The sequence below is a fragment of the Sitophilus oryzae genome, unplaced genomic scaffold, assembly GCF_002938485.1.
Source record: "Sitophilus oryzae breed Bouriz unplaced genomic scaffold, Soryzae_2.0 scaffold_125_pilon_pilon, whole genome shotgun sequence".
Lineage (NCBI taxonomy): Eukaryota > Metazoa > Arthropoda > Insecta > Coleoptera > Curculionidae > Sitophilus > Sitophilus oryzae.
Genome location: NW_022145904.1, coordinates 1,208,820 through 1,225,909, shown reverse-complemented (window position 1 = coordinate 1,225,909; position 17,090 = coordinate 1,208,820). Strand labels below are relative to the sequence as shown.

Below are 17,090 nucleotides of genomic sequence, written 5' to 3'. Positions count from 1 at the left end.
ATAAGCAAAGAAAAAGTGATAAGTGATAAGCAAAAAAGAAAGTGATAAGCAAAGCCTTGGAGATGTGGGTATATCGACGGCTGCTGCGAGTCCCATGGACGGCTCATGGAACAAACATTTCCATTGTAGAGAAACTAAAAATTGAGACATGTCTGGTTACCAGATTAAATAAGTCAATCCTCCGATATTTTGGCCATATTGTCAGGAGTGACACCTCAATTGAGAGACTGATAGTGCAGGGAGGTAGAGGGAGATGATCACGTGGAAGGTCACCTAAGAGGTGGGTAGACCAAGTCAAAACCCTAGTTGGCCACAAACCTTCCCGAATCTTCACATATGGCGCAGTGTCGAACAACTTGATCCGAGGAAGTGAAGGGAATCAACACATTATGTCACCATACTCTCACTTAGAGCGAAGAACTGAAGAGAGAAGAGAGAAAGCAGAGCTAAAAACGGGTAGTCTGGCTTCCGCGCGCGTTGCGTCACTTTAATACAACAACTTAAAAAAAATAACTAATTAATCCAGTCGTAAAAAACTCATGGTAACTTTATTAGAATATTTTGACGGGAAAGCGGTAGTAATCGCCCTTTATGTCCCTTAAGTGGCGTTAAGAAGTTAAGAAGGTGAGTTTTGTTGATGTAAATAATAACTGTTTATATATTTAAAATTAATTTATTTTTGTTTCCTAAAATATTTTGATTAAAAGAAAATATGTAAAAGTGGGCAACACTGTGCCGGTCAAGCTTAATCACGTGACTAAAAGTTTATTTGATATGAACTATACTTTCTTGTGTTTTTGTTTTTCCGGCATTTTATTAGTTTGCTTGAATTGGTATTGTCATAACAACGAAAAATACATTGTATGCTTGGTCGGATTGTTTTAAAATGCCTAGAAAGTTAATATAAGTGTAAATTTGCATTATTCGGACCACATCTACATATTTTGGAGATTATATACTCTTCTTCGGTCATATCATTGGACTCGTTTCTTATCCTATGATAATTTTCGGTAAAATTGTATCTAGTCTGGCGGGGCTTATTTTCTGAACAAACCGTAACAGCTAAAATAAAAAAAAACTAATGGATTAATTAATATGTGTGGTGCATCGGAATACTGTTTCCATCAAAATGCCGTTTAATCATCCTAACTTTTTCAAAGTTGACAAATGCATAACTATGTTATACAAAATTACTGTTTGATACCGTAATGTGACATCGAATTTGACAATGACACAATCGTATTTTTGCTGGTATTTTAATTGTAGCTTTCTCTGGGCCGTATTATAAATTTTACGAATTTGAAGGTAGATTTTTGCAAATAACTTTTAAAATGACTATTCCAAATGAAACGAATTCTACACAAAAGTAATTAGTAATAAGTTAAAGTAATAGTAATTTAACGCAACGTTTTTCGATTACTATTATACGGTACACAATCGTGTTGAAAAAATAAAGTAGTTACCTGGAAATGGTACTTGCCACACAGGAGTAGGACTTCTGGCAAAACTTACAAGCACTGGAGAAGTATTCCATTTTACCCATGTTTCAATAATTAAGTAAATACATATATAGAGAGAAACACAAAAAAGTATCAACCACCATAAACTAAAAACAGGAAATATTATAAATTAATAACAACATTATAATGTAAATTAAAAATAAGTAAGACCAAGAACAAGATTAGCGTTAAATCTGCAAGGCCACGATCCTTGCGGGTTATGCGTGTCATGGGTGTTTTTCACGTTTTTTTTTTATTTAAATCCCATTTTTTTATCATAATAAATAAAAAAAATACCAAAATTTTTATTTAACTACATCCTGCCCCATCCTATAAATTATTAAATAAAAAATAATAAAATATGGTTTCTGTCTCTTAAAAAATATTTCAATAAAAATTGCGTACTTATATTAAGTGAACTGCAACAATGCAAGTATTTCTGGTATGTAAGTAAAATTGGGAACTGTATAGCTGCCTTAAGCTTAGCTTCCATTTGGTTATGCACAACTTGGTACTGCCTGCCCTAAGTTGTAACCAGTATTAGACCACGATAGCCACACTTAACTGTGACTACCGCTCAGGGGAAACATGAAGGCACGCTGTATGAAATTATCGAGAGAGAGAGGGCTCCATATCACTGAGAGATAGTGCCAGACTGTCGGGCTGAGCATCAACTCAGACAAAACCGCGGTAGTGAAATTTACCAGAAAGCGAAGTCTGAAAAACTTGAAAATAATCCATCTAGATGGAAAAAAATACTGCCATCACAGGAAGTCAAATATCTGGAAATAACCCTGGACAGTAAAGTTCTATGGAACGGGCCTATTAGGAACATTACTAGCAAAACCACAAAGGCTCTCATGGTATGCAGAAGACTGGCGGAAAATAGATGGTAAACAAACAAAAATACATACCCCATGTGGTACCTATGGAGCAGTTGCTTGATACACAAAACCAGAGCAACGTAAAGCAAGGCAAAATATGTGAAAAGTACAGAGACTGGCATGCATCTGCATCACAGGTACCATGAGAACATGCCCAACAGCAGCAATGAATGTCATTCTAGACCTAACACTACTGCACATTGTCGTTGGTAGATCTGGCAATGCAGCAATGATTAGAATGGTCATTGACGGAAACAGTACTGAGAGAATTATCAGCTCAGTGGCTTGAAACACACTCAGAAATTTACTCATCTAACTTCCAGTGGATGACATACCAAGAATGTACAACTTTGAGATACACCTCACTGTAGTATTGAGCAACAAAAAGGATTGGAAGAGAAAACGTTTGCTTAACAGGTAAGAGACCATACCATTACGTGATATGACGCTTCCAAAACCAAAGCAGGGACAGGGATAGGTGTATTTGGACCGAAAACTAAATACTCCGAATCAAAGGGCACCCTACCCCTGCATCCTTCAGGCAGAAATCTACGCTATCAAAAGATGCGTAAAACTTATCTTAGATAGGAACTATAAAAAACAGGAAATAGCCATCTTATCCGATAGTCAAGCAGCACTAAAAGCCACCAACTCAGTAACCATCAATTCGAAGTTGGTTCTTCGAATGCTTAAAGAAGCTGAACAAATTAGGTAAAGAAAATAAACTTCTCCTAATCTGGATTGGGTTGAGTTGGTATAGAAGGCAATAAAAAAGTAAACGATCTAGCTAGAAAGGGAGCGAGCACTCCACTAACTGGACCAGAACTGTTCTGCTTCCCAAGTGGTAGCCTTAAACTAATGCGGAACTAACTTAATGCGGAACTCAAGAACCTGGAAGACTCCATCCGTAAGTTGGAATGGGAATCCACCAACGGTCGAAGACACTCAAAGAATTTTCTCAGGACTTATTATCGAGAAAAATCCAAGATTTTCCTTGGTTTAAATAAGAACAATCTTTGGATTGTCACGGGGCTTAACAGGACTCCTCAACAAACACCTCAGTAGACTGAAGCTAAGAAATAATGGCGACTGCAGATTCTGTGGGGAAAATGGGTAAATACCAGGGCCCGAATTCTGGAACTTCGACATAAGGACGTTACGCTTTAAAAGCGGCAAACGAAAGAATTCCATTAGCGAAACGCCAAGCAGTCGATTTTGGTATTCTAGTTCTCTCTCTCGTTGTCGTGCGAATCGTTTTCTGGATACGTGTTGAGCACATATTGACAGCATCGCAATTTCTCAGATATCTAATAGTTTACTAATAGTCAAATGTGGATAAAACGATGAAAGTTACGTGAATTTCATAACCTATTGTTGAGTTATATCAACCTATTTTTCTAAAATATGTCACTATTTTTATTATACGAGGGAAATATTGAAGACGCTTCTCAACAATATACAGGGTGGTCCGAACTGTATTCCGGAAACTTCGGCAGCATATTCTGCAGATAAAAATAAGTAAAAAAGTTCGTATAAATGTATGTCCTAAAATGCTTAGTTTCGGAGATACAGGGTGTAGAAGTTTCATTTTTATTTTGATTTTTTCCAAATAATTTCTATATGTGTAATATTGTTTAATTTATAGGCGTTCTTAGTACTTGTTTCTAGGGATCGTTACTTTAGGATGCGTTCTCGAAATGACTTTTTATGTACATAATTTGAAATAACTTTAAATATTATTTACATTTAAAGTATGTTAAATAATGTGCAGATAAAACGAATAAATTAAATTTTTATCAAAATTTAGTTATTCAGTAACTATGCGATTTTTGCAAATTATACTGGGGCGAAGCGAATTTCGCACCTTCGTGATTTTGACCCAGTAGTAGATACTTTACTATTATGTTTTGGATTTTCCAGTATTTACCGGTTGGCAAAGTGCATATTAAATTATTTTTAAAGATATTTGCATTTTTTTAAATAGCATGTTTTGCTTTTTAGATGTTTGTATTTAACTTTAACTACCTACCTGGAAAGTCCAAATTTTATCGTCAGGTAATAAAAATACGTGCATACAACTTGTTCTGCTATTGACAAGTTTTTTAGAGTTTTTACTAAATTTTATGTAACAGTAAATATAACAATTGACGAGCACATGGGAAAAACGATGAGTATCCAGAAATGATAAATGTTCAGGAAACTGTTTTTTTTTAATTGAAATTACGCATGGAGTTTTATATCCGAGTTTTTCCCATTTTTAAATGCCTGTTTCTATGTGGCCGTTATCGATATTCCCGTTTATTTAGGTACCAAAAGGTGTAGCTTTTTGGTACTTTCATTATTTTTCCCGTGTGCTCTTCAATTAGTAGTAAATACTGTAATAAATCATATTTGCATATTTCTTAAGTTATAGCATGTTTTGCTTTTTAGCTGTTTGCATTTAACTTGAATTATCTACCTACTATCTACTACTTCTCTTGCCATAGTAATTTTTTTAAGTTTTTACTAAATTTTATCGAACAGTAAAATTTATTACACAATTAACTACTAACAGTCATAATTACTGTTCATGATAATCATAAAATTTAGAAAAAATTCAAAAAAAATTGACAATGGCAACACAAGTTGTATGCAAAGGTACTTTTATTATCTTACGATAAAATTTAGGCTTTCCGAGTAGGTAATTAAAGTAAAATGCAAACATCTATTAAGCGAGACATGCTATAATTTAAGAAATATGCAAATTATTCTTATATATATTAACCCATTAACGCCCAGCGTCCTCATTTGAGGACAGCTGATATAGGTGGGGATAGCTTAAACACCGTCGAAAAAAACAACAATAATTTCACGGGGAATGTTAGTGCCAGTCATAACATGATTCTAAGGACATTTTACGAAGTCCTGTAGTTAATATTTTAATATTAACGTATTCACCATAATATGTATAAGTAGAGTCTGATAAGGAAAATAACTTGTAGGTGTGGAGCCTGGAAAAGTGCCTTAGGATTTATAGGATCCCACAGATATGAAAATTATACACCAGAACAATATCATAACGGTATTAGAATTTGCGGTTTATGAGATATGTTATTAAATAATAATAAGAAGAAAGTATTGATCAATTATTAAAGACGCCTAAAACTGTCAATCAATAAAACTAGTACTGTATTTTTATTTTTCTACTTGCTATATTAAAATTTCTTAGTATTTTTAGTTGGTCCCTCGTATACGGCCAGCGTTCTGACTGATAAAATAGCACTTCCGCTGCACCCGGGAAACGTACAAACATAGATAAATGCAACAAGTTTAGATTGGTAAGCCCGTAAAAATTTTAGGTCGGGAAATTATTTTGGGTCGCGACCGTTATACGCGATCTGGCGCTGCTATAGCGGTCGCTAAGAACAACGGCCAAACAAAAACAGAAATAATTTTCTCTTGTCAAAATCAGAATCTTCAAAAATCATAATAATCTTTCAAAATCTAAACCGCTCTCATTAAAGAAACTCCGAAAAGTGTTTATAGCGTCCATTTTCAAAGTAATAATTCCTATCTTGTGAGTTTAATTCAAGTTTTATTTACTCCAACCTGTGATAATTGTGACAAAGTGGCATTAAAAACTTAAAAATCTGTGCTGTGAACTGTGAACTGCAAAAACCATCGTGGATCGTGGCATAACGTCGGTTTCCAATGTTTCATAGTTATTTCATACATGCGTCCTTATATAAAATAAAGTTTCTTGTATGCAACACACTGTCTTTTATTTATAAAATTAAACGAATATAATAATAAATTTGAATAAACAATATTTGGCGATATAATTCCGGAAAAAGCCGAACCGCTCCGAAATTTTTAAAAGTTTTGGGTCGCGACCGTTGCAAGAATAGCGCCAAATAGTGTTTACATTGTCCTTATGGGCACTTTCCAATCTAAACTTGTTTCATTTATCTATGCGTACAAATTTTTTGTCACCTCGAAGGATCAGGGGCCGCCTTTGAAGTCAAAATAACAATAGAATTCCTTAGAGTGGGCCAACTGTATATATTTATATTCTTTAAACTGTGGCTGTACTGTCATCTAGAATTTCGTTTTATTTGGAATAGGTATCTAAAAGTTATTTGCAAAAATCTACCTTGAAATTACTAAAAATTTATAATGCGGTCCAGAGAAAGCTACAATTAAAATACCCGCAAAAATATGATTTTGTCATTGTCAAATTCGATGTCACATTTTTTTTGGTTTACAAGAATTTCAGTGGTCTGAAAGTTTGCAAAAGGTGATTATTTTTTTTTCTGAAATGAAATGATCATCTACAAAAGAATCTTCGGTGAACTATCCTGACACACGATTTTTCTTAGAAAATGAAGTTTATGTTACCAAAACTTCTTGGATTCTTTGACTAAAATCTGATGCGGAAAAACATGTTTCACATAAAAAATATTCTTAAAAATGTTGTTATTTGATTTTTATAGCAAATTCCATAACCGATAATGAAAGAGTCGCGGACTTGTTTATATCCGTTTCTATGTTTACGCTGACAGTAGTGAAGGTCGAATTTTAACAAATATTTGCGAATTGATACGTGGTTGTCAGATCAGCTAGTAAATTATCCGGAATTTCATGCATCTTTTTTGTTTAGGGAAAAAATGACGTCATAGATTTTAAAATGTTTTTTTTAATACGAATTAGATTACTTTAGTTTATCAAAGTGGCTATATTATGGCGCCGGCGAGACGATTGCTATAGTCATAGCTCTAGCAAAAAAAAAGCCTCCAAAGCAAAGAAAACACGCTGTAAGCCTGTTTTCATTTCTTTGGTTTGTGTTTGGCTGGGGTTGAGTTAGTTTGGTATTGGTTGGTTTGGTTTTGTATTGGTTGGTTCTGTATTGGTTGTTTTTGTATTGGTTGGTTTTGTATGGGTTGGTTAGGGTTTGGTCGGGTTGGTTTGGGTTGGTTTGGCTGTTTGTTTTTCTTTTTATCTGTTTGATTGATATTTTGTTTCACTCTTCTGTTGTTTTTTTGTTTTCCCATTCACACATTACCAACGCATTTTCAAATAAAAATTCAAAATAAAAATGAAAAACAGAAAAAGAAAATTCAGTGGAACTGGCAACATTGTTTTTCCTTTTGTCGCTGTCATGTTAAATCAAGTGTTAAAATTCCCCATAACGTCAAATATATGTCAAAAGCTACTAAAATTAATTTAAAATATTTTAAAATTCTGTGCATAATCTCCATTTATTTTTATTTGAAACTACTACTAAAAACGGTTACTTTTTGATAAAAAAAAAGAAAAATGCAAATATCGTGTGTCAGGATAGTTCACCGGACCCGAATTAGTTGAACTCAGAATAGAGTATTGGCGGTGTACGACTTTTTTTGCTGTTTCTTACTCGATCACTCGCAGGCCTCGCTTATACCACATACACCCTCAATAATGCAAGGGATAATCGAAATATTTGTAACACAAAGAACTCTATTAAACTAAACTAATTAATAAAATATTTATATACATATTTCCCCATTCACATCCAAACAATCCCCGAAATGATTGTGAAATTCACGACTCACAATACAAAACTGTTAAGGGTAGAATTTTTACCATTCCACAGAGGTGTCGTTTTTAGTCCGTCTAAATTTCTGTATTTAATGTGCCCATTGAGATAGTTTTTGAGTGTGCTCTACAGGAAGAAGTCGTTCGGCGAAAGATTATACTGTAACGAGATATATATATATATATATATATATATATATATATATATATATATATATATATATATATATATATATATATATATATATATATATATATGTATAATAATAAACGAGAGTCAATGTTTTTCTTTTCCTCAACATGAATAATATTCAAGTCATTGTTATTTTCTTTCTGTTCAATAATTTTTGTCTTCACACTTCTATGTGCTTAATATCTTAGTGCCTTTAGTTTCAAACCTCCGGTTTATTCTTTAAACTGTTGACTATTCGGTATAGACTTTCCGGAGACTGAGCTGCGAACATATCTAACTCAGCGGGAATACTGTTTCCAGCAAAATGCACAACAATCGTAACTTTTTCAAAGTTGCGAAATCCATAATTATTATGTTATACAAAATTACTATTTGGTACCGCAATGTGACATTGAATTTGACAATAACAATTACATTTTTGCTGGTATTTTAATTGTAGCTTTCTCTGGGCTGTATTATAAATTTTACTAATTTGAAAGTAGATTTTTGTAAATGACTATTCCAAATGAAATGAATTCTACACAAAAGTAATTAGTAATAAGTTAAAGTAATAGTAATTTAACACAACGTTTTTCGATTAATTATACGAAACACAATCATGTTGAAAAATAAAGTAGCCGTTACCTGGAAATGGTACTTGCCACACAGGAGTAGGACTTCTGGCAAAACTTACAAGCACTGGAGAAGTATTCCATTTTACCCATGTTTCAATAATTAAGTAAATACATATATAAAGAGAAACACAAAAAAGTATCAGCCACCATAAACTAAAAACATGAAATATTACAAATTAATATAACAACATTATAATGTAAATTAAAAAAAAGTAAGACCAAGAACAAAATTAGCGTTAATAAATAAAAAAAAATACCAAAATTTTTATTTAACTACACCCTCCCCCATCCTATAAATTATGTCTCTTAAAAAATATTTCAATAAGGAATTGCTATTTTAGGAACGAAACATTTTCTTATTCAACAACATGGCGGCTTTCACTTTGTTGTTTTGGAGATTAAGATGGAGCAGTTCGAGTAGTCGCATACTGGACTAATAAAGTCGCAGTTCAGCCTTAACAGGTAGTATACTAGTCGCAAGATTGCCTAACTTAGTCATCCTAGAGTCTAGCTTGTGCCGCCCTCGATATTCTAAATAAACGAGGGAGTGGATAAAGTATCGGTAATATGTCAATGTATATTTAAATTTAGTTTTATATGTACCTTTCTTATGTCCCATTTTAATTAAGTTTTTCTTATAAAAACAAAAACAGCACTGAACTGTCTGACTGAACAGAACAATGAAGTGAAAATTTAAGATTTAAGGTTATGGTTCAATACAGTTGCAAAAAGGTAGTGGCTCGATGTCCTACCAACGTAAGAATAATGAAATCTAAACAACGTTGGAATTAGTAAAACAGACGACGTTTGCATAACGTTGGAATAGGTCCTGAAACTGACGTCGGAAAACTCTTACCCAACATTGTAACTACGTTGTCCGAATCACCTAAAGATCACTTAAGCAAAAAAGGCTACAAGACAACGTTTATTCGACATCGCAGAAGCTTTTACTTTGTTGTAGTTCTAGTTCAACGTCGGCACAAAGTCACAACAACGATTACATTTATTTTAATACCCAAGGTACGGAGCTAACTATTTTTTGTAACTAATCCAACGTTGTGTTTAGTAAACATGTGGTCGCAAGTCGTGAAAATGCTACTTGGGTACTGAGAGAATTATCAGCTCAGTGGGTTGAAACACCCTCAGAAATTTACTCATCTAACTTCCAGTGGATGACATACCAAGAATGTACAACTTTGAGAAACACCTCACTGTAGTATTGAGCAATAAAAAGGAATGGAAGAGAAAACGTTTACTCAACAGGTAAGAGACCATACCATTACGTGATATGACGCTTCCAAAACCAAAGCAGGGACAGGGATAGGTGTATTTGGACCGAAAACTAAATACTCCGAATCAAAGGGTACCCTACCCCTGCATCCTTCAGGCAGAAATCTACGCTATCAAAAGATGCGTAAAACTTATCTTAGATAGAAACTATAAAAAACAGGAAATAGCCATCTTATCCGATAGTCAAGCAGCACTAAAAGCCACCAACTCAGTAACCATCAATTCAAAGTTAGTCAAAGAATGTTTACAGAAGCTGAACAAATTAGAAAAAGAAAATAAACTTTTCCTACTCTTGGTTGGGTTGGGTTGGGATAGTAGGCAATAAAAAAGTAAACGATCTAGCTAGAAAAGGAGCGAGCACTCCCACTAACTGGACCAGAACCGTTTTGCTTCCCAAGTGGAAACCAACTTAAAGCCGAAATCAAGAACCTGGAACACTCCATCCGTAACCTGGAATGGGAATCCTCCAACGGTCTAAAACACCCGAAGAATTTTCTTAGAATTTACGATTGAGAAAAATAACCCGGCCCTAACACCTCATCACTGAGTACGCTGAGACGAAAACCATTCGTATCATAAACTTAGGTACGACTGATATCGGAGATGGAACTAGCCTCTGCGAAGCCGTCTCAGATAGTGGCTTTTGTCAAGGCTTTGAGACTGTAAGACAAGGAGGGGGGCACAATAGATCTATAGGGTCGCGGTAATTAACCTCCCTCCCACACACCCTACATTCCTAACTGTGGCTATCCTATCATTCCACAGTGCAAATATCACATACCCCAGTTACAAAAATAATAAAATTATGTTAAATGTAAAAATCGTGTTTTCGTACAATTTATATTTCGAAAAATATGTATCAAAATATACATTTTCATTATTTTCCACTTACCGTTCAAAAATAGTCCTTTCTTGTTCTCCCATATATTTAAAACCGTGAATACCGGTATTATTAGTATATTCACTGAAATAGTAATAAAAGTTTTTTCTAAACCCTGGATAAGGCCTATGGGGTTTTACGGGGTAATCTTTGTCATCTTTCTTCTCGTTCTTCGGAAATTCAACATCGCCAAAATCGTTATTTTCGCTGTTCTTCTTTGGACTATCGCCCATGTTGAAAGCTAGAAAAGAAGGTATTTAAAGAAATCTTCATATAATAAAAATACTGGATATTATAGTAGCCATTGAAGTTCATGACAGAGACAGATATAGATAAAGAAATAGATGAGAAAGTAAGCTTTAATTTTTAGCAATCCAAGTATGGAAATTTCAACAATATGGTAACCACTCATAAAACGCTCCAATACAGGTATTTTCAGTGGACAACCTCATGCTTGACTGCACCCAACTTCTTTACGGGTGAATGCTCGGCTCTAATATATAAGCTCACTAGTTTTAGGACTTAACTTTTAGGTTTTAACTTTTGTTTTAGGTTTAATTCACACTTCATAATGGTTTCTTCTGACCGAAACGTTGTGTAAGCAAAATAAATAAAGACAATGGAAGACCGAAATTCTTTTAGTTTCAAAAACATTTTTGACTAAAAGAGTTTAGCTTCCTCTGTGTACGATCAGCCTAAAGGTTGATTCTCACTATACCTTCCGTATCAGCTACCTTCCGTTTCCCTTCCGTTTACATAAGTTATTATATCATGTAAATGAATAGGATAATGCACACTATCCCGTTCCGTTTCCCTTCCGTTCCATATCCTTTCCTTCCATACAGTTTTTTGGCGGACGGACTGAAGCGTATCGGAAACAGCGTTGTCAAGTTCTTACATTTGTACCAGCTCTGTGAAGATTTTGCTGGTACTTGTTTATTCTTTCACCTCTTAATTAAATCTATTACCTTTTTCAAAATATACAAATTTTTAAAATAATACTTTCGTAATGATATAAATTGTACAATAAAAGGTATGGAACTCATACGGAACGGAAGCTTACGTATGGCGTCAATACAATCAAAAATACGGAACGGACATGGAATGGGTATGGAATAGAAACGGAAGGTATAGTGAGAATCAACCTTAAGGTTGCCAACTTTAAAAAAAAGAAAATAGAGAACGAGAGGTTAAAAAAGATGCGCAGGCGAAACATTTTTTAAAACCTCGCCCCAATATCTAGAATTCACCAAAAAGTTATGTAAACGATATGCGATTGATCGTCGATATTTATGCTCAAAACTTGTTAAAACAAAAGAAACCATTTTCAACAAACTGTTTTTTCAAAACATAAGCAACCAGTAAACGAGTCCCTTAAACAAGTAGTTTTCATAACATAAGCATAACAATAAGTAAACATAAAATATTTAAACATGTTTACTGCTTCCACAAATATTTCTTGTAGATAAATATTTTTCATTTTTACTTCTGTACAAACGAGTGGGCAAAAACACAGATTATAAAAAAATTTAAAGCCTTCTGGCGATAAGACGAATATTTTTTAGATTTTGTGTTGGGTCTGTAAAAAAGAAGACTTTTTCAATACGTGAGAGAAAAGAAGACAGTGAGATCAAGAAGAGTACTGTCCTCTGGAATAGAGGACGGTTGGCAACCTCACAGAAGTATGAAGAACTAAATGGGCCATATCCCAATTAAACAAATTTAAACTAAACTAAAGTAAGTAGAGTTACTAAAAGAAAGTATCGGCTCATATACTTTCCATAATTTAAATTTAAACTGATACACGATTAATATAAAAAAGACGTTCAGTAACGTTCAGTAACACTAAATCGTTCAAACTGTGTCAGACAAAACCGACAAGTCAGATACCGTTTTAATTTATTGATGTAATCTATCCCCAATACACACAGTATACTATAAAAACCTAAAAATTATATAAATATAAATAATTGTAATTATTGGCAATTATTTTAAATATCTATTTGTATGTTTACTATCCATAATTAGGGTTAGTATTTTTTAAAAACCACATTTATATAGAAAATAAACATTTACCTGCAGAAAAGTAAAGTCATATTCATAACTGAAGAATATTGTCAGAGTGACATTCATAACTGAAGAATATATGAGCTACACTTCATTTGTGAAACAAAAAAAATAGATTTTTTTTCTACGGAATACAGCAATGCGTGAAAATAAGTATTCTTTCTTAACTAAAAAAAAGCTATAAGAACAATAATAACTTCAAAACTGTTAAAATATAAACAATAATTTAATAATACATGTTCAATATTTTCGGGTGTTCAATACTATTTTTTGCTTTGTTATTTGTTATTGTCTGTTATATGAGATATTGATATATAAAGGAGTAATGATATATTATAGGAGTAATGATATATAAAAGAACCCCAGAGTACGACAGGGAGACGCAATATCCCCAAAGCTGTTTACAGCAACACTAGAAGAAATCTTCCGTTAACTCGACTGAACCAACAAAGGATTCAGAATAGATGGCGAATATCTTAACCATCTAAGATTCGGTGATGACGTAGTCCTAATTGCCAACAGTTCTGAAGAACTACAAGCACAAATTAAGTAGGTCTCAAAATGAATTTATCAAAAACTAAAGTAATGTACCACAAACTGGTAGACAGAAAAGACATTCAAGTAAATAACACAGTACTGGAAATAGTAGAAGAATATATATATTTGGGGCAACTAATACACAGCTCGGGATCTCTATTACCAGAAATTAACAGAATTAAGTTAGCATGGAGTACTTATGGAAGAAACTCAATCATATTCAAATCTAGAATACCACTTTATCTAAAGAAAAAAACATTTAACCAATGTGTACTACCAGTCATGACCTATGTATGCGATGCGATACCTGGACACTTAAAACGGACATTTTAAAAAAACTGCAGGTCGCACAACGCTCAATGGAAAGAAATATGCTGTGAATAACCAAGAGAGGCCGAAAAAGAATAGAGTGGATACGACAAAAGACCCAGGTAATAGATGCCATCCACAGAATTAAATTCCTCAAGTGGCAATGGGCAGGACACCTGGCAAGGAGGAGGGACAACAGATGGACCACAAAAATTAGAGCATGGTACCCACAAGGAATCAAGAGACCTAGAGAAACACCAAACCTGAAATGGGACCATGATATTAGGAAATTAGCAGGGATAACTTGGGCCCGCATAGCCATCAATAAACAACATTGGCCCCAACTACGAAGAGAGTATGTAAATATGTGAGGGAGGCTACACTAAGATTGGAAATGGTTGAATAAGCTGAATGATTAATGATGATGATAAAAAATTTAAAACTTACATCTTAGTTTATTTCAAATTGATATATGGCATTTCAGCATGTAAATAAATTATTTCTACTAAACTAAACTACCAAGTTCTAACTAATCAATGTTGTTAATATGTTCTTATAGATTTTTTTAGTTAAGAAAAATATTTCTTTTTACACGCTGCTGCATTCCGTAGAAATAAAAGAAAATATTGCACAAAAACTACACAAAAGAAAGTGTCTTTCATATATTCTTCAGTTATGAATAAGACTATATTTTTCTGCAAATAAAAATTTGTTTTATAAATAAATGTGTTTTTTCTTTAAAATATTAACAATTGTGGATATAGTAAACATTTGTGTGGAAAACAATCATTTATCTGCAGAAAAATATAGCCGTATTCATAACTGAAGAATATATGAACTACACTTTCCCCTTTTGTGGAACAAATAAAAACAGATTTTCTTATATTTCTACGGAATACAGTAATGTGTAAAAAGAAATATTCTTTCTTAACTAAAAAAAATCTATAACAATAATAACTTGAGAACTGTTAAAATATTAGCAATAATTTAGTAATAAAAGTGTTCAATACTATTTTTTATTTTATTATTTGTTATTGTGTCTATTGTATGAGATATTATATAGTAGAAAATTAAAAAAGAAGATTTATTGTTTTGAGAAATTTTAATGTTCTTTTTTTATACCACTTAGCTGACAAGAATATTTAATGAAAGATATATTTTTACTAATAAAGAACAGACAATGTAGACAATATATTTTAATGACAGATCAGTAAAAAGCAATAAAAATATAGGTGTCAAATTTTAAAGCAATCATTTATAGAACATTAATTTGATATAAAAAACAATATTTAAATATGTATAATATATACATTTTTTAGAAATATAAAACTTACATCTTAGTTTATTTAAACTGATTTATGGCATTTCAGCATGTAAAGAAACTATTTTAGCTACCGAGTTCTAACTAATCAAGCTGTTACGCTATTACAGGCGAAAGCAACAGTAAGAATTTTAATTCATCAATCCATTAGGTTTATCGAGGTATCTTTATTTCATTACCACTTGGCATCAGGTTTTGTCACGAACGGTTACATGATATTTGCAAAACCGGCAAAAAGTCTATTTATATCGCTTACTTTAACAAACAGTACTTATTTTTTAAATAATAAGTCAAAAAGTTTAGTTTCTTATTGTAAATATAAATAAATTGTAGACATATTTTAATTATTTATTTTATAGACAATTATTATTAAATAATTCAAAATATATTATAATATATTAATATAAATTTAAAAATAATAATACTCACGTATACAAGTAAATTCTACGTACCAGACACTATGAGAACAGTTCAAATAAGGAATGATATCAAAATTTATATGATATTTAATGGATAACTCGCACAGGGAAAATATGAAATATAAATTTACCCGCACCAACGGGCGTTGAGAAAAAAATAGAAAATGTTTCTCACTCAAGTTATTTAATATACACTACTCAAAACAATTATCGCATATTTCAATAAAAGTACCGTATGGTCGAAAAAAACGGCGTCAGCGATGGCTATGAAATGAAGATTGCCGTCATTTTATATGTAAATACGGTAAGATCATACGGAATGTATTACATATTTCTAAATGAAGCATGCATGTTTCTGCCTTTCTCTTGAGTTTTTTTTAGGATAATTAGGGTACGCACTAACATGTAATTTTTAGTCGACTATTTAGTTGCAAAAGTCAAAATAATACGTTTATATGGAACCGATCGGCCAAATACAAATACAAATTATTTACTAATACAATACAAATTATTTACTAAAATACTCACCAAGCGTTTGACAAATAAAATAGACTTTTTTCTTTCGAGCGAACAAGCAGGTTTCCGATCAGGTTACGGAACAAATGACCATCTTCTAACAGTCAAGGTCCTTATCGAGAAATGCATTGAGTATAATAGACCACTAATGCTTGTCTTCGTGGATTTCGAGAAGGCCTTCGATTCGGTAGACCAGCGGAAGCTTCTAGAGACATAAGTGAGAGTCGCATCGATCATCGATACTCCTCAATCATAAGACTGCCACGGTGATAATGCCACGGCAAACGTCAGAATATCGACAAATGAATGCACAGAGAAATTCAATATCGATCGAGGGGTAAGATAAGGCGACACACTGTACCCTAAACTATTCGTTGCTGTGCTAGAAAGTATGTGAAAAATGATAAACTGGGATTCAACAGAAATTAACATCGATGGCAAATTGATAAATCATCTCTGTTTTGCAGATGACATTATTTTAATAACAGACAACATACAGGAGGCACAGAATATGCTGGATATGCTGAATGATGCTTCGGAAAAAGTCGGTTTGAAAATTAACTTGTCAAAGACACAATACATGACAAAAGTGGAAATTCAAACATTAATAACATACCTTTGGAACAAGTGCATATATATAAATACTTAGGGCATGAGATCGGTATTAGAAGGGATAATCAGACCAAAGAAATTCTACGAAGAATAGGTTTGTCGAAGGCTTTCGGAAAACTAAGGCATATACTGAGATCTGATATTTCCATATGTTTAAGAAGAAAGATCTTTAACCAGTGTGTCTTGCCTGTCCTCGCGTATAGAGCTGAAACTCTTACTTTGACAAAAAAGAACATACATAGAATGCAGGTCATGCAACGGAAAATGGAAAGGTCCAAGTTGGGAGTTACACAGAGATAAAATACCCAATCATACAATACGAAATTGAACAGGAGTAAGAGATGCGGTGATATCTGTCTTACATCTTAAATGGAATTGGGCACGACATGTGGCTAG

General features: G+C 33.1%; 1 protein-coding gene across 1 annotated transcript in view; it reads right to left on the bottom strand.

Moving 5' to 3' along the window:
- The window catches only part of LOC115874267 (pickpocket protein 28-like), a 34,814-nt gene extending 19,200 nt beyond the window's left edge, over positions 1–15,614 (bottom strand). The window contains exons 1-4 of the mRNA XM_030889366.1: positions 15,577–15,614; positions 10,926–11,154; positions 8,754–8,896; positions 960–1,062 (exon numbers count right to left, since the gene is read on the bottom strand). Of these exons, the coding sequence (XP_030745226.1) occupies positions 960–1,062; positions 8,754–8,896; positions 10,926–11,146 (467 nt within the window). The 5' untranslated portion in view covers positions 11,147–11,154; positions 15,577–15,614. The remainder of the gene's footprint in view (positions 1–959; positions 1,063–8,753; positions 8,897–10,925; positions 11,155–15,576) is intronic.
- Positions 15,615–17,090: the final 1,476 nt, after the last annotated feature.